Source organism: Saccopteryx leptura, chromosome 7, assembly GCF_036850995.1.
Source record: "Saccopteryx leptura isolate mSacLep1 chromosome 7, mSacLep1_pri_phased_curated, whole genome shotgun sequence".
In the NCBI taxonomy this organism is placed as follows: Eukaryota; Metazoa; Chordata; class Mammalia; order Chiroptera; family Emballonuridae; genus Saccopteryx; species Saccopteryx leptura.
Window position 1 is genome coordinate 103,075,716 of NC_089509.1, and position 26,751 is coordinate 103,102,466.

The 26,751-nt window shown below is 41.3% G+C and overlaps 1 protein-coding gene and 1 pseudogene across 5 annotated transcripts in view; both read right to left on the reverse strand.

The window, feature by feature from the left end:
• The window catches only part of USP37 (ubiquitin specific peptidase 37), a 92,432-nt gene that overhangs the window by 35,039 nt on the left and 30,642 nt on the right, over positions 1 to 26,751 (reverse strand). For all 5 annotated transcript variants that reach the window (XM_066346308.1, XM_066346307.1, XM_066346305.1 and 2 more), the window contains 7 exons: positions 26,481 to 26,578; positions 24,738 to 24,822; positions 16,921 to 17,079; positions 8,661 to 8,792; positions 8,372 to 8,495; positions 6,945 to 7,135; positions 1,583 to 1,700 (listed from right to left, as the gene is read on the reverse strand). In XM_066346308.1, coding sequence (XP_066202405.1) covers positions 1,583 to 1,700; positions 6,945 to 7,135; positions 8,372 to 8,495; positions 8,661 to 8,792; positions 16,921 to 17,079; positions 24,738 to 24,822; positions 26,481 to 26,578 — 907 coding nt within the window. The remainder of the gene's footprint in view (positions 1 to 1,582; positions 1,701 to 6,944; positions 7,136 to 8,371; positions 8,496 to 8,660; positions 8,793 to 16,920; positions 17,080 to 24,737; positions 24,823 to 26,480; positions 26,579 to 26,751) is intronic.
• Positions 21,382 to 23,665, reverse strand: LOC136378699 (WD repeat-containing protein 26 pseudogene; annotated as a pseudogene).

Genomic DNA, 26,751 nt, shown 5'->3' on the forward strand with positions numbered 1-26,751 from the left:
GTTTGTGTCTAGAGTCACAAACCTTACTAAATTAAGACCTAATTCTCAAAATATAGTTATAATATCATGTCCTATTTCAGAATTCCTAATTTCCATCTTTACCAAGGAAATATCACAATTTATGACAGTAACTAGATTCTACAGTAGTAGATTCTCAACCTTTCCCTCATGAATATACAAGAACCACTGCCACGAGTATATCCAGACTTAAAATTTGGCCACAGCAGAGATACGGTCACCTTCAGGTTAGGCGGAGTTCCTGGTTTGTTAGGTGTAACTCTACCCCTTTCTTATAATGGAACTCAATCTTCTGGTAACAGCCCACTAAGAGCAACTGTTCTAAAAGAACCAAAGTTTGGGGTGGATATCATTACCTAGAGAAAACTGAAACAAGAAATCCTTAAAAAATGGGGGTAAAGATACACAGGAAAAGCTTCAAATTCTACATAATAAAAGGAATAGTCAGGAATGATGAAAACAAAAAGAAAAGCAGGGTATTTATCTTTGAGTAGAGCTAAGCGTTCATCATTTAAAGAACAGAAAAGTTTTTTAACCTTAGGAAGACACTCCTGTCCATTTGCTACAACAAAACAAGAACCACTATTATAAGGACAAAGGGTGATCCTGAAAAATTTCCATCAGTTATAAGGACTACTACACAACAGGTCCAATTAGGCTTCAGAATATCTGTAACAGTGTATCACAAACATAAATACTTATTTACAGCTCTGGATAATCATGACTCTTCTGTGTTGTTTCTAACAGGGTACATACAGCCTAAGGAAAGCAAACAGTGCTTTTTACTCCTCAGATCTTAGTGTACTCACTTACATAGTATCTCTAATTTTAACTCAGTTATCAAATTTTAGCATGTGTCACTTCTTATGCTTCACATGGATATTTGTTGACAATTAACTGCTTCTTTTATTATTTATTTTATTTATTTTTTTATTTTTTTAGTATTTTTTCTGAAGTTGGAAACGGGGAGGCAGTCAGACAGACTCCCGCATGCGCCCGACCGGGATCTACCTGGCACGCCCACCAGGGGACGATGCTCTGCCCATCTGGGGCGTTGCTCTGTTGCAACCACAGCCATTCTAGCACCCGAGGCAGAGGCCACAGAGCCATCCTCAGCGCCCAGGCCAACTTTGCTCCAATGGAGCCTTGGCTGCGGGAGGGGAAGAGAGAGACAGAGAGGAAGGAGAGGGGGAGGGGTGGAGTAGCAGATGGGCGCTTCTCCTGTGTGCCCTGGCCGGGAATCGAACCCAGGACTCCTGCATGCCAGGCCGACGCTCTACCACTGAGCCAACCTGCCAGGGCCAATTAACTGCTTCTAAGGTTGTCTAAAACACTTGTTCAGTTAAATGTATAATTTATGTAAGCTATCTCTTTTCTTATTCATTGAGTTAACAATTAGATTTATTAAGCTTTTAAAAATAAATACAACTTAAATATTTCTCATTTGTTTTCCCTGCAAGTAGTTTTGTGCAAACTCTGCCTTAAAGAAATAAAATTCAAATAGTATAATTATCTATGATACATAAAATTTAGTTATGTGAAAATACCAAAAAATATTACTTACCCTAAAGAAAAGATCAAGAGAATCTTGAATTGAACGCGGAGGGAGTGGCTTTTTTCTTCGAGGAAGGTCGATGGAGAGGTCATTAAACTGTTCTCTTTTGGGAATAATCTCTCCACATCTGTAAGAATAAAAGAGGGAAAATCTAAGTATTCAGAAGCCTAACTGCAATACAAAATAAATACAAATATACTTCAGAAACACTGTTCCCCCCATAGAACTGACAGACTGTGACTATGCATAAGAAATATACATTAAGATATCCTTACTTTAACCCTTATTAAATCAACACAGGTAAAACCGCAATTGCAAGTATTTAAGTACTTCCTTAAAATATGAAAAGGCCCTGAGGTACCAGGATCCTGGCATTCAAGATCCTAGCTTGGTTTGGACAGAATGAGCAAGGAGAAGAGTGGCAGGAGAGGAAGTCAGAGAGTTAACTGGAGGAGAGGAATTGTAGATCATGGTAAAGATTTCAGCTTTTAAAGTTTACAAACAAAGGGCTGATATGAACTAATTTTCATTCGAAATGGATAACTTTGACTACTGTGTTTAAGACAGACTACAGAAAAGCCCTGGCTGCATAGCTCAGTTGGTTAGAGCATTGTCCTGATACACCAAGGCTGTGGGTTCAATCCCCAGTCAGAGCAATAAGAGAGAAAAAATAAAGACTACAGAGAGACAAGAACAGAAACACAGAGACCAGTTTAGAAAGAACTGCAACAATCCAGGCAAGAGATGATAGTAACTTTGTTCCTAGTAGTGGCAGTGGATGCAGTAAAAGGGGTCAGATTCCAGATGTACTGTGAAGAGTTGAAAGGATTTGCTAACATTAAATGTAGGGGGACACAAGAGAAAGAAGAGAGTTAAGAAATACACATTTCTAGCCCTGGCCGGTTGGCTCAGCAGTAGAGCGTCAGTCCAGCATGTGGAAGTCCCAGGTTTGATTCCTGGCCAGGGCACACAGGAGAAGCACCCATCTGCTTCTCCACCCCTCTCCCTCTCCCTCTCCTCCCCCCCCCTCTCTTCCCCTCCCGCAGCCAAGGCTCCACTGGAGCAAAGTTGGCCCGGGCGCTGAGGATGGCTCCATGGCCTCTGCCTCAGGTGCTAGAATGGCTCCAGTTGCAACAAAACAAGATCCCAGATGGGCAGAGCAGCACTCCCTGGTGGGCATGCCGGGTGGATCACCATCAGGCGCATGTGGGAGTCTGTCTGACTGCCTCCTAGGACACTTCTAACTTCAGAAAAATTTAAAAAAAAAAAAAAGGAATTCACATTTCTAGAACTGTTATTATTGAAATATGGAAGACCGCAAAAGGAGGTTTTATGGGGAATATTAAGTACTTAATTTTAGATATTTTAAGTTCCTCAAATGGAGAATTCTTAATTCTTCATATTTGAGAATATATTATTAATATATTAAAATGCCATGTGACAATTGAAAACCAGTCAATTTAAACTATTTTAATAGTTCAAAAAAATAGGTACATTTGGCAAACTATGAAAAATTACAACTTGAGGAATAAGGTCTATGGAATCTTCATTGAGCCAGAAACCATTTTGTGTTTCAAGAACTGTCTTAAAGAAAATTACTAAGAAAGTAACTAGCCCTGGCCGGTTGGCTCAGCGGTAGAGCGTCGGCCTAGCGTGCGGAGGACCCGGGTTCGATTCCCGGCCAGGGCACACAGGAGAAGCGCCCATTTGCTTCTCCACCCCTCCGCCGCGCTTTCCTCTCTGTCTCTCTCTTCCCCTCCCGCAGCCAAGGCTCCATTGGAGCAAAGATGGCCCGGGCGCTGGGAATGGCTCTGTGGCCTCTGCCTCAGGCGCTAGAGTGGCTCTGGTCGCAATATGGCGACGCCCAGGATGGGCAGAGCATCGCCCCCTGGTGGGCAGAGTGTGGCCCCTGGTGGGCGTGCCGGGTGGATCCCGGTCGGGCGCATGCGGGAGTCTGTCTGACTGTCTCTCCCTGTTTCCAGCTTCAGAAAAAAAAAAAGAAAAAAAAAAAAAAAGAAAGTAACTAAGACAAGGCCTTTGAGAAGACAGCTGTACCACTGGGGCTGTGGTCCCACAGAACCTTGTTGCCTCCCAGACTTGCCAAACTCCTGGGTCACTCACTGTTCAGCCTGGCTGGCTGGTGTGCCTACGTTCCATGAGCCACGTCACTTCATGCCCTGGTGCACACACCTCAGCTGCACACCGAACAACGGGGAGCTGCACCACTGGAGTGCCTGACTGATGCTGATGGCCCAGTGTGGCAGCTACCGCTTTGAGATGGGCTTCTTTCTCCCTGTGCTGCCTGTGGGTATTTCTATCAGATGCAATTGAAATTTTCCTATCAAAAGAAATTTGGTTGGTACTCCCATAACTAAATGAAATAACAATCAAAAACACTGCTTCTTTCTTTGACTTCAACAAATTTTGTTTGGAAAGTGAACTAGAAGAAAGGGGACGGATGGCTGCGTATCATATCATATATTAACGGCAGATGGGCTTTCTAGCTTTTACAAGAAGATGAGCTGTATTTTTAAGACCTGGACTTTTTTTTTAATTTTTTTATTCATTTTAGAGAGGAGAGGGACAGAGAGAGAGAGAGAGAGAGAGAGAGGAGAGACAGAGAGAGAGAAGGGGGGGAGGAGCTGGAAGCATCAACTGCCATATGTGCCTTGACCAGGCAAGCCCAGGGTTTTGAACTGGCGACCTCAGCATTTCCAGGTCAACGCTTTATCCACTGCGCCACTACAGGTCAGGCTGGACTTTTTTTTTTTTAATGAGAGAAAGGGAGATAGAGAGACAGACTCCTTCATTCACCCTGACCAGGATCCACCTGGCAACCCCATCTAGATTCAAATCTATCAAGCTATCCTAAGTGCCTGAGCCCAAAGCTGGGACCAACCGAGCTACCCTCAGTGCCTGGGGCCGATGCTCAAACCAACTGAGCCGCTGGCTGCAAGAGGAGCAGAGAGAGAGAAGGGGAAAGAAAGAAGAAGAGAAGCAGATGGTCGCTTCTCATGTGTTCCCTGACAAGGGATGTCCACATGCCAGGTCAATGCTCTATCCTACAAGCCAAACGACCAGGGCAGAATATTTTTCTTTTTGTGACACAGAAACAGGGACAGATGGGGACAGATAGATAGGAAGAAAGAGATGAGAAGAGTCAATTATTTGTTGCACTAAGTTGTTCACTGACTGCTTTCTCATATGTGCCTTGATGGAGGTGGGGACTATAGTAGAGCAAATGATCCCTTGCTCAAGCCAGCGACCTTGCGATTCAAGCCAGTGACCTAGGGGTCACGTCTATGATCCCACGCACAAGCTAGTGACTCCGTGCTCAAGCCAGATGAGCCCTCGCTCAAGCAGGTGACCTCAGGGTTTCGAACCTGGGTCCTCTGTGTACCAGTTCAACACTCTATCCACTGTGCCACTATCTGGTCAGGCCCGACTTTTTCTTTAAAAAATAATTTATCTACTGGAGGGAAAAAGGCTAAAGAAATCATGAAGGGAAGAAATGTTACACACTAGTGATGAAAAATTACTATCTTTATAGTGCCCACATTCCACACGGCTGTTCAAAATTCTAGTAAAAAATACTAGAAAGTAAGAGCTGTAAGAGACCTCAGTGAACAATACCATTGTTAGCAACCTACGAAAAATAAACAAATATGAAACCCAGAGAACAGAGAGCCAATATATGGAAGTTGAGTATTTCTAAAAAAAAATTACAGAACAAATGGAAGAAAGCTGTATTTAGATAACAGTTTCCTTGAACTGAAGAATATTGAATCTTCAGATTAAAAAGCTCCATCATGTTAAAAGCAAAATTAAGAAGTGTCTATACCTAAATGTAAACTTTCTGAAACTGTTAATTTCCATAATAAAAAATATTTTCAGTATGAAAAAGATTACCCAGAAAATCAGGTTTCTACCAAGTGACACAGAGTAGTAAAATACAATGAAACAGTATATGTAACATGTTGAGAGGTAAAGGTATTGTATATTCTGTATTAAGTCATGTATGAAAGCCACAGAATAATTCTCACGTATATAGAAACTGTGAAGATTTCTACTCTCTTTGAAAAACAGTATTCGGAGATGTACTATTAATAACTGAAAAATTAATCAAAATAGAACCTTTTCATATGATATAGTGAGCATGGAAATTGATTAAATGTAGAAAGTAAATTTGGGTAACAAATGTAAACATGGTTTAAAAACATTACAGAAATTAAAAATAATTCAGCCTGACCAGGCAGTGGTGCACTGGATACAGCATCGGACTGGGATGCGGAAAACCCAGGTTCGAGACCCCGAGGTCGCCAGCTTGAGCGCGGGCTCATCTGGTTTGAGCAAAAGCTCACCGGCTTGAGCCCAAGGTCGCTGGCTCGAGCAAGGGGTTACGGGTTACTTGGTTTGCTGAAGGCCCGCGGTCAAGGCACATATGAGAAAGCAATCAATGAACAACTAAGGTGTTGCAACGCACAACAAAAAACTAGTGATTAATGCTTCTCATCTCTTCGTTCCTGTCTGTCCCTGTCTATCCCTCTCTTTGACTCTCTCTCTGGCCCTGTTAAAAAAAAATTCAAATTTTGATCTATTTTATAAACACCCATTTTTAATAAAAACAATTTGGTTACACAAAATAAGCAACTAATAAGTCTTTTCAGAGTAAAAAGAACAACTATTCCCCAAAAACTTGATATTCCACAGTGATTAAAAGTTAACACACACTGGCCCTGGCCGGTTGGCTCAGCGGTAGAGCGTCAGCCTGGCGTGCGGGGGACCCGGGTTCGATTCCCGGCCAGGGCACATAGGAGAGGCACCCATTTGCTTCTCCACACCCCCCCCCCCTTCCTCTCTGTCTCTCTCTTCCCCTCCCGCAGCCAAGGCTCCATTGGAGCAAAGATGGCCCAGGCGCTGGGGATGGCTCCTTGGCCTCTGCCCCAGGCACTAGAGTGGCTCTGGTCGCAGCAGAGCTATGCCCCGGAGGGGCAGAGCATCGCCCCCTGGTGGGCAGAGCGTTGCCCCTGGTGGGCGTGCCGGGTGGATCCCGGTCGGGCGCATGCGGGAGTCTGTCTGACTGTCTCTCCCCGTTTCCAGCTTCAGAAAAATACAAAAAAAAGTTAACACACACACCCAAAAAAAGGTAGCTCAAAATTAACTGTTACCACTATAAAGCCTATAACAAACTATTTAAGTACTCCTAAGTTCTCACACCACCAAGCATTTCTATAGAAGATAATGACACTGAAAAAAGTTGTTTATATTTGTTTTTCCATGACATAGGAAGATAACTAAAACCTTCAGAAGAGTTTCAATCACTTGACATAAAGAATTCAAAGGAAAATGAAGTTTCTTGAAGACTACTTACGCTTTACAGATAATGGAGTGCTGAACCTCAAACTCCAAATTAGTAATAACAGGGCAAGTGTACACTCTAGTGGCTGAAATATCTGGTGAATTTTCTTCTCCGAGAATAGGTTCAGTCTTCCAAGTTTTATTTAATTTTTCCATGTCCTCTTTTAGCTGATCTAAGCATTGACTTAGGAATTCATGAGCATCCTAAGAAGGCATAATTTCTTTAATCAGATCAAAACATTTTTTTGTCACAAAAAATAGCTTATCACGTTGTGGTCTATATAATGAAACAACTGGATGTCAATAACATTATATTTAAAAGGTCAGATTTACTCTATATATTTTGTGAATAAAAATCAATGATGAATTTATATATTTTACCATCAGTGAGAGTAACATGCATGTAGTTTTTTAAAGTTAATTAAAAAAAACAGCCTTTGTAGCTACAACAGCCCAAGTTCTGTATTGACAGATCACACCTGTAGTAGTAGTAGTACTGTTTTTAGACAGAGAGGAAGGGGGGAAAGGAAGGAGAGGGGAAAAAGAAAGAGAGAGGGAGAGAGGAGAGGAGAGGAGAGGAGAGGAGAGGAGAGGAGAGGAGAGGAGAGGAGAGGAGAGGAGAGGAGAGGAGAGGAGAGGAGAGGAGAGGAGAGGAGAGGAGAGGAGAGAAGAGGAGAGGGGAGGAGAGAGGAGGGGAGGATGAGGAGGGGGAGGAGAGGGGAGGGGAGGGGAGGGGAGGGGAGGGGAGGGGAGGGGAGAGGAGGAGGAGGAGGAAGAGGGGAAGGGAGGGGAGGGGGAGGAGGAGGAGGGGGAGGGGAGGCATTCAGTTGGTTGATTCTGGTATGTGCCCTAACCAGGAATCAAACCTATAACCTTGGTGTATCGGACGATGCTCTAACCCAGTGGTCCCCAACCTTTTATGGGCCACGGACCGGTTTAATGTCAGAAAATATTTTCACGGACCGGCCTTTAGGGTGGGCTGGATAAATGTATCACGTGACCGAGACAAGCGTCAAGAGTGAGTCTTAGACGGATGTAACAGAGGGAATATGGTCATTTTAAATAAATAAAACATCGTTCAGACTTAAATATAAATAAAACAGAAATAATGTAAGTTATTTATTCTTTCTCTGCGGTCTGGTACCAAATGGCCCACGGACCAGTACTAGTCCGCGGCCCGGGGGTTGGGGACCACTGCTCTAACCAACTGAGCCCCTGGCCAGGGCCCACATCTGTATTAATAAAATATGATAAAATACACAGAAGAGTCACACTGAACCTTACGAGAACTCTTGAGATTTTCAAACCGTAATGAACACAACACATATTTGTATACATAGGTATACAAATCTTAATTTAAAATAAAAATCAGGTAATTCTAAAGTCATTTCAATTCCCACACACTTATCTCTAAAATGTTTAGAAACAACTGGTACTCACATTCTGCATATAACCAGAGAATCTCTCTGCTGTAGCAGAGATGGCATTTTTAACCTTCTTGAGCAAATCTTTTTTGGTCTCTGAATTACATATATCTTTCTTAACAAGCAAGTGTGCAAAGCGTCTGGTAAATCAAAAGAGAACAGATTAGCACGTATTACAAAACATGGAATGTATGATATTTTAAAGACTGTTAACATGGCACATAAAATTTTAAGTGTCTGACTCCATTATTCTATAATCAGTAAGGTAAAAGATTATTCAGCTCAGTAAGTACATTAACAGTTACCTGATAAGTGCATTGTGTGGAATTTTCTTCCATGGGATACCTTGCTTAAGCAAGTCATTTGCAAATGACTGGAGTGAAAATAGGGATTGTAAAATAGCATTCATATAGCAGGTATTTCCCAAGTTTGAGAAGCTGAAAACGAAAAAAATAATACTTTTGAAAACAGTAGTTTGGGAAGCATGTTCACTAGGGCAGGGGTTCTCAGTATAGCATGCATCAGAATCACCTAGAGGGCTCATTAAAATACATATTACTGGGCCCCAACTACAGAGTTTCTGATTATGGACAAAGAAGTTGCAAAAATACGCACTTCTAACAGGATCCCAGTTGATGGTGATGCCATTGGTCCGGGGACAATATGAGAACTACTGCATTATAACATTGTAACAACTTAGTTTCATTTCCAGGAGAATTGTACACTTTCAAATGAACTCTAAAAAGGACTGAGAACTTAGCCAAAGAGCTATTTGTTCTTAGTAGAAACACTGAATGAACCACAGAATACAAGGTGTGGCAAAAGTAGGTTTACAGTTGTGAGCATGCAAAACTACTCTTGTATTATTATTTATTAATCATTGTATTGTTTTCCATACTAACTGTAAACATACTTTTGCTCCACTCTGTATATGTTGTGTGTTTACCTTTAATGGGTACTACTAAACATTGTTCCAAAATACCTATTTTTAAAGAACTTTTATTTCAAAATTATTCTCAAACTTTTAGAAAAGTTGGACAATAATAATATTCTTTACCCAGATTCAATTGTAACCTTTTGAACTATATGCCCTATCATTTCATACCACTATTTTTTTTAACTGAACCATTTGATAGTAAGGTGCAGAAATCATACCCCTTTAGCTCTAAATATTTTAGGGTGCACTTCATAAGAACAAAAACATTCCCTTATATAACCAGAGTACAGTTGCAGCATTAAAAAATTTAATGCTAATATATCTTATCTAATATATTTTCTTTAATCCAGTTGTCAATGGACCCAATAATGTTCTTTATGGCATTTTTCTCTAAATACAAGATTCAGCCTAGGATAACACAGTGCATTTAATTTTCACTTCTCTTTAGTTTTTGTAACCTAGAATAATTCTTCAGCTTTCTCTTTATTGACATAGACATCTGTGAGGAACACAGTCCCCCTCTACCCCTGATTTTTTTTGTATGTGTGTGTAACAGAGACAGAGAGAGGGACAGAGAGGGACAGACACACAGGAAGGGAGATAGATGAGAAGCATCAATTCTTCGTTGCGGCACCTTAGTTTCTCATTGATTACTTTCTCATATGTGCCTTGACCAGGAGGCTACAGCAGAACGAGTAACCCCTTGCTCAAGCCAGTGTCCTTGGGCTGAAGCTGGTGAGCCTTGCTCAAACCAGATGAGCCCACGCTCAAGGGTTTCGAATCTGGGTCCTCCGCATCCCAGTCTGATGCTCTATCCACTGTACCACCGCCTGATCAGGTTACCCCTGATTGTTTTTTTCTTTTTTTTTGTATTTTTCTGAAGCTGTAACAGGGAGAGACAGTCAGACTCCCGCATGCACCCAACCGGGATCCACCCGGCACGCCCACCAGGGGCGAAGCTCTGCCCACCAGGGGGTGATGCTCTGCCCCTCCGGGGCGTCGCTCTGCTGCAACCAGAGCCACTCTAGTGCCTGGGGCAGAGGCCAAGGAGCCATCCCCAGCGCCTGGGCCATCTTTGCTCCAATGGAGCCCTGGCTGCAGGAGGGGAAGAGAGAGACAGAGAGGAAGGGGGGGGTGGAGAAGCAAATGGGCGCTTCTCCTATGTGCCCTGGCCCGGGTCCCCCGCACGCCAGGCCGATGCTCTACCGCTGAACCAACCAGCCAGGGCCCAGGCTACCCCTGATTTTTAACTGATATTTATTTATTTATTTATTTTTTTACAGAGGCAGAGATAGACAGGGACCGACAGACAGGAACAGAGAGAGATGAGAAGCATCAATCATCAGTTTCTCGTTGCGCGTTGCGACTTCTTAGTTGTTCATTGATTGCTTTTTCACATGTGCCTTGACCGCGGGCCTTCAGCAGACTGAGTAACCCCCTGCTGGAGCCAGCGACCTTGGGTCCAAGCTGGCGAGCTCTTTGCTCAAGCCAGGTGAGCCCACACTCAAGCTGGCGACCTCGGGGTCTCGAACCTGGGTCCTTCCGCATCCCAGTCCAACGCTCTATCCACTGCGCCACCACCTGGTCAGGCTACCCCTGATTTTTAATGGGATGTTCCTTATATTGGGTTTTTTATTTCCTCATGATGAGATTTAGCCCACACTGGAAGAGCACATAGTAATGCACAGCGATATTATCCTTACAAGGGCATCACATCCAGAGAGGCACATGGTATTTCTGTATTGATCACCGGTGGTGTCAATGTTGAACATCCCTGAGAACTTCTATTTCCCACTATGAGAAAGTATCAGCGTATGGAATTATCCTACCACCATAAACAATGAAAAAAGAAAAATGAACAAAATACTAGATAATGGGCAGCCCTGACTGATCCTTAAGAGAAAGGAAACAGTGTGAGCTGTACCATTATGTTGGGTTTCATTCAGCCTGAAGACAATTAGTCAACTGCAGTCCAGGGAGAGGTACCCAAAAAGAACTCAGAAATCTTACCAAGTTGAAAGAAATTGGGAGTTTGAGAGGCTGAGATTGCTAAAATTTCTGGACCCAAGGGGAGGGAGCTCCAGATATCTACAGAGAAGTCTGCTTGAGCATTCAGATGAATACCAACCTGTGCATGCTTAGGGCGAAATCCTATGACACCAGATAAGAACTTCAAGGAAAAGAATGATTACTGGGGAGGGGAGCTACTAGCCAAACAATCCCCAGAGCCTAAAATGCAGGACCTAAAATTGTTGGAGTTGCCACCAGTCAGAGTGGAGGGACAGAACTAGATGAATTCATGGGGTATTAGAGACCTCAAAGGGATCATGCTTTAGGGAAGGCATTAAATTAGCCTTAGAGTAAAGGTCACTCTAGATTTGACCTCAAAGAACTTAATTGCAAGTATTAAAACAATGAAATCCAATTACAAGCATAAATGTTATAACAGTTATTATAAATATGCTTCACGTGATCAAGGATGTGAGGGAAAACAAAAACAAAATGAAGAAATGGAAGACATTAAAAAGCCCCAAATTAAACTTCTAGAGATCAAAAACACAGTATTTGAAGAAAATTTTATAAATGAGACTAATAGCAAATAATGCACAGGAGGAATTATTAGCAAACTTGAAAACTAAGCAATATAAAATAGCAAAAATGAAGTTACCTATATATTTTACTTAATACATAAAATTTACATATTTTATAATTTAAAATAAAATCCATTTATATATTGTGTAAAATATTAAATATCTAATAGTATTTTACACAACATATAATCTTTTATGTCCTTACATGTTTTACTTTATTGGGTATCAGGAGTACAATCTCTGCTTTCTTATTGTTTCCATTAGATGGCTAAACCTCTTCTTTAGTAACTTTTAAAATCACTCACTGCTCTAGGATTATCTCTACTGTACAGCATACAGTTGTTTTTTGCTCTTTGAGCAAACTTGAAAATATTTTAATTAGATGAGTTAGCCTATTCACATTTCGATATTACTGATATATTTGGACTCAACTGTGCTATTTTATAATTTTACTTACCTATTTAGTATGTTTTAGAAATATTTCTTTTCGTTCTAAGAAATATTTGTATTTTTCTTTGTTTTAGTAGTTATATCTGTATACTTTTTTTTTTTTTTTTGTATTTTTCTGAAGCTGGAAACGGGGAGAGACAGTCAGACAGACTCCCGCATGCGCCCGACCGGGATCCACCCGGCGCGCCCACCAGGGGCGAAGCTCTGCCCACCAGGGGGCAATGCTCTGCCCCTCCGGGGGGTCGCTCTGCCACGACCAGAGCCACTCCAGCGCCTGGGGCAGAGGCCAAGGAGCCATCCCCAGCGCCCGGGCCATCTTTGCTCCAATAGAGCCTTGGCTGCGGGAGAGGAAGAGAGAGACAGAGAGGAAGGAGGGGGGTGGGGGTGGAGAAGCAAATGGGTGCTTCTCCTATGGGCCCTGGCCGGGAATCGAACCCAGGTCCCCCACACGCCAGACCGACGCTCTACCACTGAGCCAACCGGCCAGGGCCAGTATAGTTCTTTATAATACCTTTAACTCTCGTTTCTTAAGACTATTCTATTTTAAATGACATCCTTTGACTCATATCTATTACTTATGACACAATTATGTTATTCTCTTTTTCCCTTTCTCTCCTTCCATTTTCTTTTAGTTACAATTATACTCCTCTGTCAGAGATTTAGTGTTTATATACCATCCTTCTATATGTGTTCCCATTATTTAGTCTTAGCTCTTTAGTTGACTATCTGGAATGCTCACCGTTTATCCTGTGAACGCTCCCTCACCACCTCTTGGTTGGATGAAGCTTGTACTCTGTAGAGTCCTCAGGAAGAGCATGCTTATACAGTATTCTTGGTTCTTCCATTTCAAAACTTAGCTTCTCCAGCTGGCATACTTGAAAGCTTGGGTTACCATAAAGTCTATGTTTATCCTTTCTTTCATCAAGCTTCTTGAAAATGATGTTCTTTTTATTATCTTCCTTCAAATGATTACTTTGAAAAGTCTGGTGTCTATTTTTCTTGCCTTTATCTTTAAAGTCTAATAGTTGTACTAAGACATATCTTGATCATACAATTTCCCAGGTACCCAAAGGGCTCGTTCAATTTTTAGATTCAGTAGTTTTGTTTCTGGAAAGCTTTCTTGGGTTCCAGTTTAAATACTAGTCTGTTTCAGTGTTTGATTTTTTTCTTCAAGGGCTCTAATTATATGTAATTGGGACGTTCCTTGGCTGTTATCCAGTTCAAAAGCTTTCTCTCTGACCACTTATATTTCTTTTCTCATTTTCCCTCCTTGATTATTTTTGTTTACCTTCAAAGACCCTTATTAAATTTTCATTTGAATTTATTTTCCCTTGGGGACCTTTAATTTAGACTTAATTTCTTCCACTGAGATGGGGGGGTAACGAAGGGGGTAGGGAAGGATGGAGGGAGAGGGAGACAGACAAAGAGAGAGAGATGCATCAACTCATTTCACTTAGTTGTTCCATTTAGTTGTGTCCTCATTGACTGCTTCTGATATGTGCTCTGACCAGTCAAACCTGTGAACTCTGGTGCTCCAGGTCGGCGTTTCATCCACTGAGCCACCTGGCTAGGGTTAAACTTTATTTCTAATATGATATTGTCTTTCTTCTTCTCTCTTTTGAGTTTAAACAACTGTCATTGTATTCCTGACTGCCCATTTTGATTCTTAGTTTGAATTCCTGATTCATAGTGTTTTCATATCTCCAAATGCTTATTTGAGGGTAATTCAGTTTTGAGTGCTAACAATTCCTTATAGTTCATGTCAGTTTGGGGATAGAATTTTTATTGTCCTAATTTTTTGATTCATGTTTAATATTTTTCTCTTACAGTTTTGTATGAAAATGGCCTGCATTTTTATGTTCTTATTCACTGTGGATTCAATTCAAGCATACCCCCCCTGTGTTAACTTTATTAGCATCCTGTCCCTGTCAGCACCCACAGGCTTAAAGCAGTAGGAAATGAGAAGAACACTGCTGGAACTTGGTTTGGTTCTCTACTTAGAAGGAAGATTAAACATTATTTCTAAAAAACTTGATGAAAGAAAGAATAAACATAGATTTTATACCAACCCATACTTTCAAGTATGCCAAGCTGGAGGAAATAATTTTGAAATGAAAGGTGATAGTATTCTTTGTCTCCTAGCAATGCTGAAGGTTATATATACTTTCCTTTGCATTTCTCATTCACATTTTGTGTTTTAGAGGATTTGTGAGGAACAGTGGAATCAGGTAGCCTCCAATATCCTCTAGAGCTGGCAGTTCTCTACTGTTTTGTTTTTTTGTTAGGAGTCCTCTGTCCTGAGGGCTTAGCCTTCTTGAAATAGTATACTCTAATTCCTGGAAGAAGTCTGAAAAAAGGAAAGCCGTATTTCTGGAGATGGGTACAGGTACTATACAAAAAATAAAGAAACACTGAAGTTGACAGGGAGCCTGAAGCACAACGGGTAACTCATGAGGACATCAAAAGACTCTGAAGGAGGTAGATGACAGAGACCAGAAGTAGACTTTAAAATAAACAAAATGAGGCAATAAAAGTGAGAAAAATAAGATCAAGTAGGCAGAGACAAGATCTGAATAAAAAATGGTCACAAAATGGGACAGATAAGACTAAACTAAGAATACTGTCTGGTAAGAAGACACCAAGTTAATAATTTGAGGCAGACCAATCAGGCAGAAGAACAAAGGAAATTAAGAATTAAATTGAAAGGTAAATATTTTAATTTTTTATTTTATTATTATTTTTTTACAGAGAGAGAGAGTCAGAGAGAGAGATAGACAGGGACAGACAGGAATGAAGAAATGAGAAGCATCAATCATTAGTTTTTCATTGCGCATTGCGACACCTTAGTTGTTCATTGATGTGCCTTGACCGTGGGGCTTCAGCAGACCGAGTAACCCCTTGCTCGAGCCAGCGACCTTGGGTCCAAGCCGGTGAGCTTTGCTCAAACCAGATGAGCCCATGCTCAAGCTAGTGACCTCAGGGTCTCAAACCTGGGTCCTCATCATTGCAGTCCGACGCCCTATCCACTGCGCCACCGCCTGGTCAGGCGAAAGGTAAACATTTTAGAAGACAGAGCAGAAAAGAGGCGGCTCAGAGAAAAGAACAGGTAAGCAGAGAAATGAAATGTTTCCACTGCAAATTTTATGCTGTTTTCTGCTAAGATAGGAAGCATATAAACTACCATGGATAAGCCAATTTGTCAAGTACCACTCATTCAAGTAAAATTATAATCTTAAAAACTGAAAACACAGTAATCTGAGTGAGATTAAAAACAAACAAGCTGGGGCCCTGGCCTGTTGGCTCAGTGGATAAAGCATCAGCCCGGCATGCAGAAGTCCCCGGTTTGAATCCTGGTCAGGGCACAAATGAAAAGTGACCATCTGCTTCTCACTCCCCTATCCTCTCCCCCTTCTCTCTCTCTTCCCATCTCGCAGCCAGTGGCTCAGCTGGTTTGAGCGTTAGCCCGGGGTGCTGAGGACAGGTTGGTTGATTCGAGCATCGGCCCCAGACAAGGGTTGCCAGGTAGATCCTGGTTGGGGAACATGCGGGTGTCAGTCTCCTTTTCTCTCATTTAAAAATGACAATAAAAAACAAACAAACAGGCCCTGGCCGGTTGGCTCAGCGGTGGAGCGTCGGCCTGGCGTGCGGGGGACCCGGGTTCGATTCCCGGCCAGGGCACATGGGAGAGGCGCCCATTTGCTTCTCCACCCCCACCCCCTCCTTCCTCTCTGTCTCTCTCTTCCCCTCCCGCAGCCAAGGCTCCACTGGAGCAAGGATGGCCCAGGCGCTGGGGATGGCTCCTTGGCCTCTGACCCAGGCACTAGAGTGGCTCTGGTCGCAGCAGAGCAATGTCCCGGAGGGCAGAGCATCGCCCCCTGGTGGGCAGAGCGTCACCCCTGGTGGGCGTGCCGGGTGGATCCCGGTCGGGCGCATGAGGGAGTCTGTCTGACTGTCTCTCCCCATTTCCAGCTTCAGAAAAATACAAAAACAAACAAACAAACAAACAAACAAGCTGGTAAGTTAGGGGAGAGTAATAATAATTTCATAGTGCCTTCCTTAGTCTTAATTCCACTTTCAAGAATATATCCTATAGAAAAGTTCCAACAAATTTCAAAAACATACGCATATAAGGATGTTCATTCTAGGTAGGATTATAATTTTAAAAAGGGAACTCTAAACGCATATGACCTGGGTTGAAAGTTACATATTAATATGAGGACACCCATGATTAATGTGGAATGAAAAAAATGAGGGAACAGAGAAGTAATACAGCACAGTGGTTATGAATGCAAGTGGACTCCAACTGCCTAGATTTACTACTGCTGTACTACTAACTGTATAGCCTGGAGCAAGTTATTTAACTTCTCCAAGATTTGTTTACCTCATCTATAAAAGCAGACTTTTAATACATCTAGCTCAATGAACTCCTGAGACCAGATAATGACTTATTATTTACAGATGTAATAAATCTTTAATAAGTGAGCAAATATTTTATAACTATACTTACCTTAATATGACTCCTTTCATCATTATTTTTTATACCAATCAAAACACACTTAAGAAAGCAAAATAAAGGAATTTACCTACCCCTGTAGCTGATGTTGGTGAGAGGAAAGGGGGACTCTTGGTTTGTTCCAGCCAGTGTAATCTTGATTACATCTCAGTTTTTTAACAGAAAGAGGAGCTGGCTGAGGAAGAAATCCCAAACTTCTTTTGGCAGAGAGAGTTTGGCTTGAAATGTTAGTCCTATAAAAAGGAATAGAAAAGAAAGAAACAAAATAATTTTGAATGCTGCTTTTCTCCCCCTAGGAGATTCAGATCATTCAATTCAACGTTGAAGGAAAAAGAAAATCTAAATTTGGGGAAATATCAGTAATAATGATCGTTTGAGGAAAATACCACAAATTCAAGTCAGCTGATAGAGGCATACAATACTGTACCTATTTAACCTACAAAAAAAATAATACACGTTAATGACTTAAGAAAAACTATAAATATAATTTCATGTTTTATTCACTCTTAGCTACTTAATGGATACCAAACATTAGTTTACCTAGTCTTGAAAACATTTGGGCAGTTAACTTTTCCACTATCATAAACATAACACAACCAACATTCTTCTCAAGCTCCTTGAGAACTACTTCCAGTTTATACACTGAGAAGTGAAAATGTTAGGAGTATTTTTAATTTTCCTAGCTAGTGTCTTTTTCCAAAAAAGCTGTACCAATTTATATTTCCACCAATAGCGAGTTTACATTTCTTTAAATGGTCTCTATTACATCATTACCAATTTAATGAGTGAAACATGGTCTCATTGTATTTTGGGTTTTTTTTTTAGCAAGCAAGAGACAGGAAGGAAGAGAGATGAGATGCATCAACTCATAGTTGCATCACTTTTAGTTGTTCATTGACTGCTTCTCACATGTGTCTTGACAGGGGGTTGGGGGGGGACTCCAGCTGAGCCAGTGACCCCTTGCTCAAGCCAGCAACCTTGGGCTTCAAGCCAGCAACCTTTAGGCTCAAGCCAGTGACCATGGGATCATGTTCAACATGGCGACCCCACCTTGAGCGACCTTGAGGTTTCTACCTGGTCCTAAGAGTACCAGGTAGACGCTCTACCCACTGCACAACCACTGGTCAGGCTCTTTCACTGTTATTTTATATTCCTGAATACTACTAACGTTAAACATATTTTTATAATTGTTTACTCTTCTCTGAATTGCTTTTTTGGGTTTTACTTTGGGTTCTTAAAGATTTGTAGTTTTTTACAGTCTATATTCTAATCCTCTATCAAATATTTTTAACCCTTTGACTAGTACAAACATTCATGTGTGTCCTCAATCAAAGGGTTAATTAAAAACTCACTACTCAAAGGGTTAAGTTTCAAGTTTTTGCATAGTCAAATTTATCATTTTCCTTTTATAGTTTCAATTTTTGTGTCTTGTTTAAGAATTACGCTGGCCTGACCAGGCGGTGGCGCAGTGGATAGAGTGTCGGACTGGGATGCGGAAGGTCCCAGGTTCAAGATTCAGAGGTCGCCAGCTTGAGTATGGGCTCATCTGGCTTGAGCAAAAAACTCACCAGCTTGGACCCAAGGTTGCTGGCTCCAGCAAGGGGTTACTCCATCTGCTGAATGCCCGCAGTCAAGGCACATATGAGAAATCAATCAACAAACAATTAAGGTGTCGCAATGAAAAACTGATAATTGATGCTTCTCATCTCTCTCCGTTCCTGTCTGTCCCTATCTATCCCTCTCTCTTAACTCTCTCTCTGTCCCTGTAAAAATAAATAAATAATTAAAAATTAAGGGGGAAAAAAAAAAGAATTACTCTGTAGCTTAAGGTCACAGAAATGTTTTCCTATGTTTTCTCCTAAGTGTTAAAACCTCTTTTCTCTCCTATTCAGGTCTTTAATCTGCTTGGATGCTAATTTTTCTGTATGTCATTAAGTAGGAATATGATTTGTTTTATAAGGAAAAAACGATTGTCTCCAAATGACTTACTGTTAGGCCATCTGTTAGCCACCGTTTAGTTCTGTTACTTAAAAAAAATTGTAAAATAGAATACTGATAACAAAAAGTGTATAGAAATCAAATGTGTACCGCTGTGGTGCAGGACGTCAACAGTAAGGGAAATCGCATGTGTGTGGGGACAGAAGGTTTTTAAGAACTCTCTATACTTTCTGCTCAATTTTGCTGTGAACCTAAAACTGCTCTAAAAAATGTTTTCTCAATATTTTTAAAAGTGAAATGTGGAGCTTAACAAATTATTTTTTTAAAAAGATTTCACTTATTGATTTTATAGAGAAAGGAGTGGGGGGAGTGAGAAGTACTAACTGATAGTTGCGTCCCCTTAGCTGTTCACTGACTGCTTGTTGTGTATGCCTTGACCAGGCAAGCCTAACCCAGGGTTTCGAACTGGTGACCTCAGCATTCCAGATCGACACTCTAGCCCTGTACCACCACAGGCCAGGCAAGCTTAACAAATTTTTATAAAGCAAATACCTATGTTACAATCATTAATGTCAAAAAACCCATAAGCCTCTTCCCAAACACAACCCCATTCCTCTTCTATAAAAACTATCAGCTTTCTGAGTTTTATCCCTTTTAGTGCACTCCTGAATATTGTAGTTTGGACAATGAAAGGTGTATTTGTTTCTCATCTCTTTGCTTTCTGCATCTTTTTATTAGTTATTTCTCTTTTAAATAGCAAAGAGTATTCTTCCTTTAAAAATCAGTCTCTTTTTAACTAAAATATTTAGTATATTTATAGATATTATTAATTATTTGGGTTAATAACTTAATTTCCATGTCTACTAGTTTCATCTTCTCAGTCAGTATTTATTAATTGTTCTCCTCCTTAGGAGCTGTGTTTTCCTGCTTATTTGTATGTCTAATAACGATTCCTTGAATGGCAGACATTGTGAATTTTATCTTGTCGAGTGCTGGGTATACATTCTTAAATTTTTTCTGTGATGTGGTTAGGACACCTGGAAATAGCCTGATCTTTTTGGGTCTTGCTTTTAGTGTTTGTTATGTGGAATCAGAGTAATAATTACTCTAGGGATAGCTTTCCTCACTAATGAAGATATTTCTTAACATTCAAACTGCTATTCAGAACAGGAACTATGCCTGGCATTATGTGAATTCCCTAGTTATTATCCCCTTAGATTCTTCTGTGTGGTTCTCTCCCTGGCCTTGGGTAGTTTTCTCCCCTGCATAAGCTGATCAGCACTCAACTGAATACTCAAGGTGGACCCTCTGCAGATCTCTGCAATCCTTTCTCTCTGAAGCTTTCCCCTCTGATACCCTGTGGATTTTAGCTGCTTTGGCCTCCCTGGATTCCTAGCTCCATTTCCTGAATTCAGGAAAAGCCCAAAGCTCTACTTGCTTTCCCCTCTGTGTGACAGCTTGAGAACTTTCTCTTGGAAGAACTTTCCCTCGGAGCAGACAGAAGGCTAATTTCATTTACTTCCTATTTCTCAGGGATCAATATCCTTCACCGCTTCTGTTCCAATGTCCTAAGATCCACTGTTTTATGATTTATTCAGGTTTTTAGTTACAACAGGACAATCTGGTCCCTCTTACTTCATTTTGGCCAGAAGAGAAAGTCATCTTTAACCTTTTAATATGACTAACTTAACTGTGGCATCCTCTCAAACAAGAAAAAGAAAATGAGACTTTAACGTCTATGTATTCTTCTCCACTCCTGTATTTCTTATTGTCTATTTTTTTATTCTGCTATTAATGCTATCATATCCTCATTTTATAAAAACTATGCAAATGTATTTAGATGCCTAGAATAATTCTGGAAGGATATTAAAGTAGTTTCCTCTGGAAAGAGAAAACGAACAACTGGGAGTTAGGAAACAAATGGAGATTTACTTTTCACTGCATGCACCCTGTAACTTTTCTTTTTTCCTATACTTATTTTATTTATTTATTTAATTTTTTACAGAGACACAGAGAGAGAGTCAGAGAAGGATAGATAGGGACAGACAGACAGGAACAGAGAGATGAGAAGCATCAATCATTAGTTTTTCATTGTGACACCTTAGTTGTTCACTGATTGCTTTCTCATATGTGCCCTGACCGCGGGCCTTCAGCAGACTGAGAAACCCCTTGCTTGAGCCAGAGACTTTGGGTCCAAGCTGATAAAGTTTTGCTCAAACCAGATGACCCATGTTCAAGCTGGTGACCTCGGGGTCTCGAACCTGGGTCCTCCGCATCCCAGTTTGATGCTCTATCCACTGCACCACTGCCTAGTCAGGCCTTAATTTATTTTTTTTAAAATTGTGCTGTTAATTCTTTTACAGGTAAACAAGCTATGTGAAAAGTATACAAAACTTTTTGTCACACGTAATATTGAGTGCTTTTGACATAGTTCGCTGGTTTATCATCTGAATCTGTATATACTGCGCAACAGGCAAGGCCAGAAATCCATGAACCACGCTGCAAAGATCTCAAGCTAAATAAGGTGGAAATTTGGAGAAACAAAAGAAGGAAATTCTTTTCTATCCAATGTATACTCTTCAGACTAAAGCACTCTATCAAGCCTCGAAGTTGTATCCCTGGATTTGCTGGTGTGTGTCTGAGGCCAGAACACTCTTGCCATCACTCAAGCACCAAAGGCACTACACCTGCACCCCTTCCCAGGAGTCCAGCAGGTTACCATCCAAATCACACTGGTAGAACTGCCCACACAGACCTCCGGTTACAAAGCGTTTCCCATCTGGATTCCATGCCACGCTTGTTAAACTGTCTTTATGAGATTGGCTCATTTTTGTCCTTAGCTCTCCCGTTTGTACATTCCAAAGACAAAACTTAGAGCAGTCATCTGGGCCACAAGTAACAAGATAGTTGTCATCTGGATTCCATGCAATATAAGAAACATCATAAGCATCTCCTTCTAATGTTTTAAGCAGTTTTAGCAGGTGTGTATCCGGATCCACTTGCCATATGATGACTGTTGTACGTTTTGATCCTGTTGCTAGTTTAGTGCCATCGTTAGAGAATTTATAGAACCACACTTCATTACAATGCTCCCTAAGTATCTGCTGAGTATAACATGGGAACTGCCTCCTACTACAAACATGATCTATAAGGAGAGACACAGAATCTAGGTTACTATCAAGTTTGGTATTGTGGTATAGGCACCCGTCCCTCTGCAGTTCCACCGCCTGCCGCAGGAGAGTCTGTAAAAGCTGCGGGGCAGCATCACTGTCGATGGTAAGTAGTTCTGAAGTTTGTCCAACAGTTTGGATCGGGAGGCCGTTCCTTTGCCTTCCCACTCTGCTTTCGCATGCAGGTCTTCTGCATGGCTACACACCAGATACCCACTGAGAACGTGAATGCGCTTTGTGTTGTGTTATACCTCAGCAGCGTCTGTTCACAGTGTAGGACTTGAAGGGCCTCCAGGACCTTGCTGTCCTCCAGGTACTTCTGCTACAGCAGCAAAAACTTCATCCTCACAATTATTCCCAACAACGTTTAAGAGATTTCAAGTGTGCCTCTTACCACAATAGCATGAGGAGAATGCTAAAGGCTTTAGTTCATTCAGGTCATTTTCTGCCTTACCCCAGTCTCCATGACATGATTTCGGAATCTGGTAGCAGAAGGATGTTCTAAACCAGTGGTCCCCAACCTTTTTTGGGCAACGGACCAGTTTAATGTCAGAAAATATTTTCATGGACCGACCTTTATGATGGGACGGATAAATGCACAAAATAAAATTATGTGACCGGCGTAAAAACTGTGGTATTTTTAAATATAATTGTCGAACTTATATTTATTGGGCTAAGTTAAATGAGAAATAACCTCATTATTCAGGTTGTATTTAAATTTATTCTGACAACATTTCATGTTATTTATTCTTTCTCTGCAGACCAGTACCAAATGGCCCACGGACCGCTACGGGTCCCGGCCTAGGGGTTGGGGACCACTGTTCTAAACGACATCCTGACTCTTGCATGAGGAGATCAATAGTCTGGTTGAGCCCTAAGCCATTCAAGTGGTCCTATTAGCCTAATGACGTCCTCATCCGACTGGAAGAGCCATTTCTTCTTCTTGAGGCTGCTGCCCAGTTCTGGGGTGGCCAAAGAAGAGGAGGTTGCGGTGATGGCAGAGGCTGCAGCAGCCCGGCCGGGGACCCCGTTATTGACATTCAGGCTGTTGCTATTGTTGCTGGTGGCGGAGGGGGTGGAAGGCAGGAGCCCATTGGCCCTGGCCCCACCGCCTCCTCCTCCTTCTGCCCTGCTGGCCTGCATGATGCTGCTGCTGACCAGGCTGTGGCCACTACTTCGGTGGGGGAGGGCAGAGGCGGCGGAAGGGGCAGCAGGGGGGGGGGGGAGTCCCACCACTACCACCACCGAGGAGGAGGAGGAGGAGGAGGAGGAGGAGGCGGACGACAACGACGAGGACAAGGACGAGGACGGCGGGGAGAGGTCTGCTCTGCCTGCCAAAGCCTAGGGCTCTCCTGCTCCCTCCACCGACGAGGCTCGGGGTTTCTTCTGCGGGGGCGGGGAGGCTCCGCCGGTGTCCGAATCGGAGGAGGAGGAAGCGAAGGCCAGAGTTTTCACACCGAGTGAGGCTGTGGTGGGAAGGGGAGGGGCTGAGGCGGGGGTGGGGGTGGGGCCCGGGGTCAGGCAGGGAGAGAGGAGGGGGTGGAGGGCAGAGAAGGAGGGGGAGGACGATCCGGGCCTCCCCCCGCCCAAGCAGCTCGGGTGCACGGCCCGGGAGGCGCAGGGCCGCTGCTGGAATGAGCCCCATCGATGGTGGCGGTGGGCGGCAGAGGAGGCAGCTGCTGCCTCTGTCCTTGGGACCGCTCCGCTCCATGGTGTGTTCACACCTTATAACTTTTGAAGTTTTCACCATATGCATTTATTAGTTATACAAAAAAATACATTTTAAAAGTATTTAGATTTTAAAATTCACTTTTAAAATTATTTTGCAGATTGCTATTTATTGCTACTCCTTCCTTGTTCAGTTTTCTGAACAAATAATCTTTGTATTACCTAAAAATAGCATTATGTATCTACATTCTTCAATTATAATTTAGCTGGGTATAGAATTATTAGATGCTATTACTCCAGCATATTCTGTTTCTATTGCTGTTAATGTCAGTCTGTTTTACTTTTATAGATGACATTTTCTTTTGGTATCTTATTTTATACAAATGATCAAGATGTTACTTTCAATTAAATTCTAGGAAAAACCAAAATATGACTTAATAGATCATTCATTATATACTATATTATATACCATTACTACCTCACTTTTCTCTTTAAATTTACTATTACTTCTCTGTGCTGCATTCTGTATTCATGCCTTCTTGACAAGTCCCTAGAAGTTATCTTACATATTTATATCAAATAAATCTCAAAAAATTTATATCTATAGACTTAGCAATTAAATTTCTGACTAGCCTTTTCCACTACTGTGAAACTTTTTTAAAGAAAATAACTTTTGGTAGGTAGCTTAAAAATTCCACAGGCAATAAAGGCAATTTGCTGAGATCTAACTATTCTCATCACTGAGATGTTGGAGAACACACTGGTCTAGAATCTGATTACACTGTCAGTCACAATCTGTGGCCTCAGTACAAATCTACCTAGAACTCAGTTTATTCATTTCTTGAAAAATTTTAAAAAGAAAAACTAAAACATTTGTAGAGTACTTTCTAACTAAAATGTTGAGTCAATGAGTCTCATTAAGTTTGTTATTTTAAATTACAGTACTCAGAGTATACTTAAAGATGTAGTAAGTCTTAATGTTGAAGTTAAGATACATCTTACAGAAGCTGATATGGAAGAGAAAGAAGGGTATTCGGCACAGCTTAACCCACCATTCAATATTCTGCAGAGAGTTCTAGAGTTCTTTACAGGGTGTACGTATAACCAATGCATACCTGTCTAGATTAGTGCTGCCAGAAGAGTAGTCCTTGGATCCAGATCTGCTACCATAAAAGGAGGATGACTGCAAAGGTAAAAGCCCTATAAAATGAACAAACACAGGAACAATTCAATTCCTAAATCAACCACTTAAGTCCAATTACTAATATAATTATGCACGGAGTCTATTTATATAACTCTTTTAATCAACGTCATACAAATGTTAAAAGATCAAATACTGTAGAAAAGATTATAATAGCAAAGAATACTCTCCTACTCCAAAGACCTCCAAATTTCCCTAATTTCTATCCATTTTTTAAACCTAGTTTTTCTGATTTCCTCCAAAACACTAGATACTGTTTCTACTATTTTTTTAATTTATTCATTTTGAAGATTATCAATTATCCCTTTTAGGAAAAAATCACCACCTCTACTCTTTATTTACTTCCCTCCAATCATTAGTTGTGTTAGTTCAGTTCTAGCGATTAACTTTATACTTTAACATACTTAAAATTTCTGTATTTTGTTCCATGAACCTTCTTATCACTTGTCCACTTCCTTCACGCTCCTCTCCCACGTCAACTTTTTAAAGTGTACCTTAATTTTAACATTGTTAAGGCTTATTACAGCTTTAACTATAGGTTGACTATAAAAGCTGAAAACCAGTACGTGGAGTTTACATATTGTGTTATTATTTGAAAGGAAAGAATTATATTAGCACTACTTCTTTCTGTAGGAACCCACAGTCACAACTCTGAACCACTAAAAGGATTAAAAGGAGATCATTCCTAGGGTCCTGATCAAATGAATTCTCCTAAACTCTCAATTTATCAAAATCATGCTATATTTTAATTCGCTTCAATTTAATTTCAAGTTGACATAATATTCAAGTCTACACCAGATTGCTGAGTCTCTGATTAGTTCAGAGGAGCAGAGAGATTGGTTAAGTAGGAAATACTGACAAAAATTCATGGACAGTCTACCTTTTATTTTTTTATTTATTTATTTTTTTCTGAAGCTGGAAACGGGGATAGACAGTCAGACAGACTCCCGCATGCACCCAACCGGGATCCACCCGGCACGCCCACCAGGGGCAACGCTCTGCCCACCAGGGGGCAACACTCTGCCCCTCCGGGGCGTCACCCTGCCGCGACCAGAGCCACTCTAGCGCCTGGGGCAGAGGCCAAGGAGCCATCCCCAGCGCCTGGGCCATCCCTGCTGCAATGGAGCCTTGGCTCCAGGAGGGGAAGAGAGAGACAGAGGAAGGAGGGGGGGTGGAGAAGCAAATGGGCGCTTCTCCTATGTGCCCCAGCTGGGAATCGAACCCGGGTCCCCCGCATGCCAGGCCGACACTCTACCGGCCAGGGCCGACAGTCTACCTTTTAGATTTTGTAAAGGTGAGATTAAGCAATTGCTTAGGCAATTGCTTAGGCAATTGAACTTTAATTTCAACCACTTTAACTCCTTGGATTCATTCTGTGGTCCAGGTATCTTGACAATGAAAGAGCTTAATTCTAGGCAGTTAAATAGGGAAGACAGTAAGTCTAGATTCTTTGTAAACAAAATACAAGTTCCCTTATATTTCTAATATTTTTAAAGTATTTTAGCAGGGTACTGGTATAAATTGGTGCCCAATAACTAGTACCGAATTGTGGAGCATTCCTGAATAACAGAGAGATATATCCCAGTCTAGATTTTTATTTGTAATCTAATACAACATCTCATATAAAAAATATCTTATATAAAGACCAAATACTTACCTGATGTCCTATTCTCTTCTGACTGTTTCAAACTCAGCTGCTTCTCTCTACTGCTGGTTAAATACTTTCTTGAGGGATCTGTCATAGCCTTGTTGTTCCTAAAGTTAATAATTTAATTCAATATATATAGGTGTGTAAAGATATAGGTCTTAATCTTAAATAGTTGTCATTAAAAAATTTAACTTTCAAGTGAATTCATGGATTTGCTTGGAAGTTAGGCTACAAAGTGTTAAAGCCTCAAGAGGTAAGAGACTTACACAAATGAGAATCA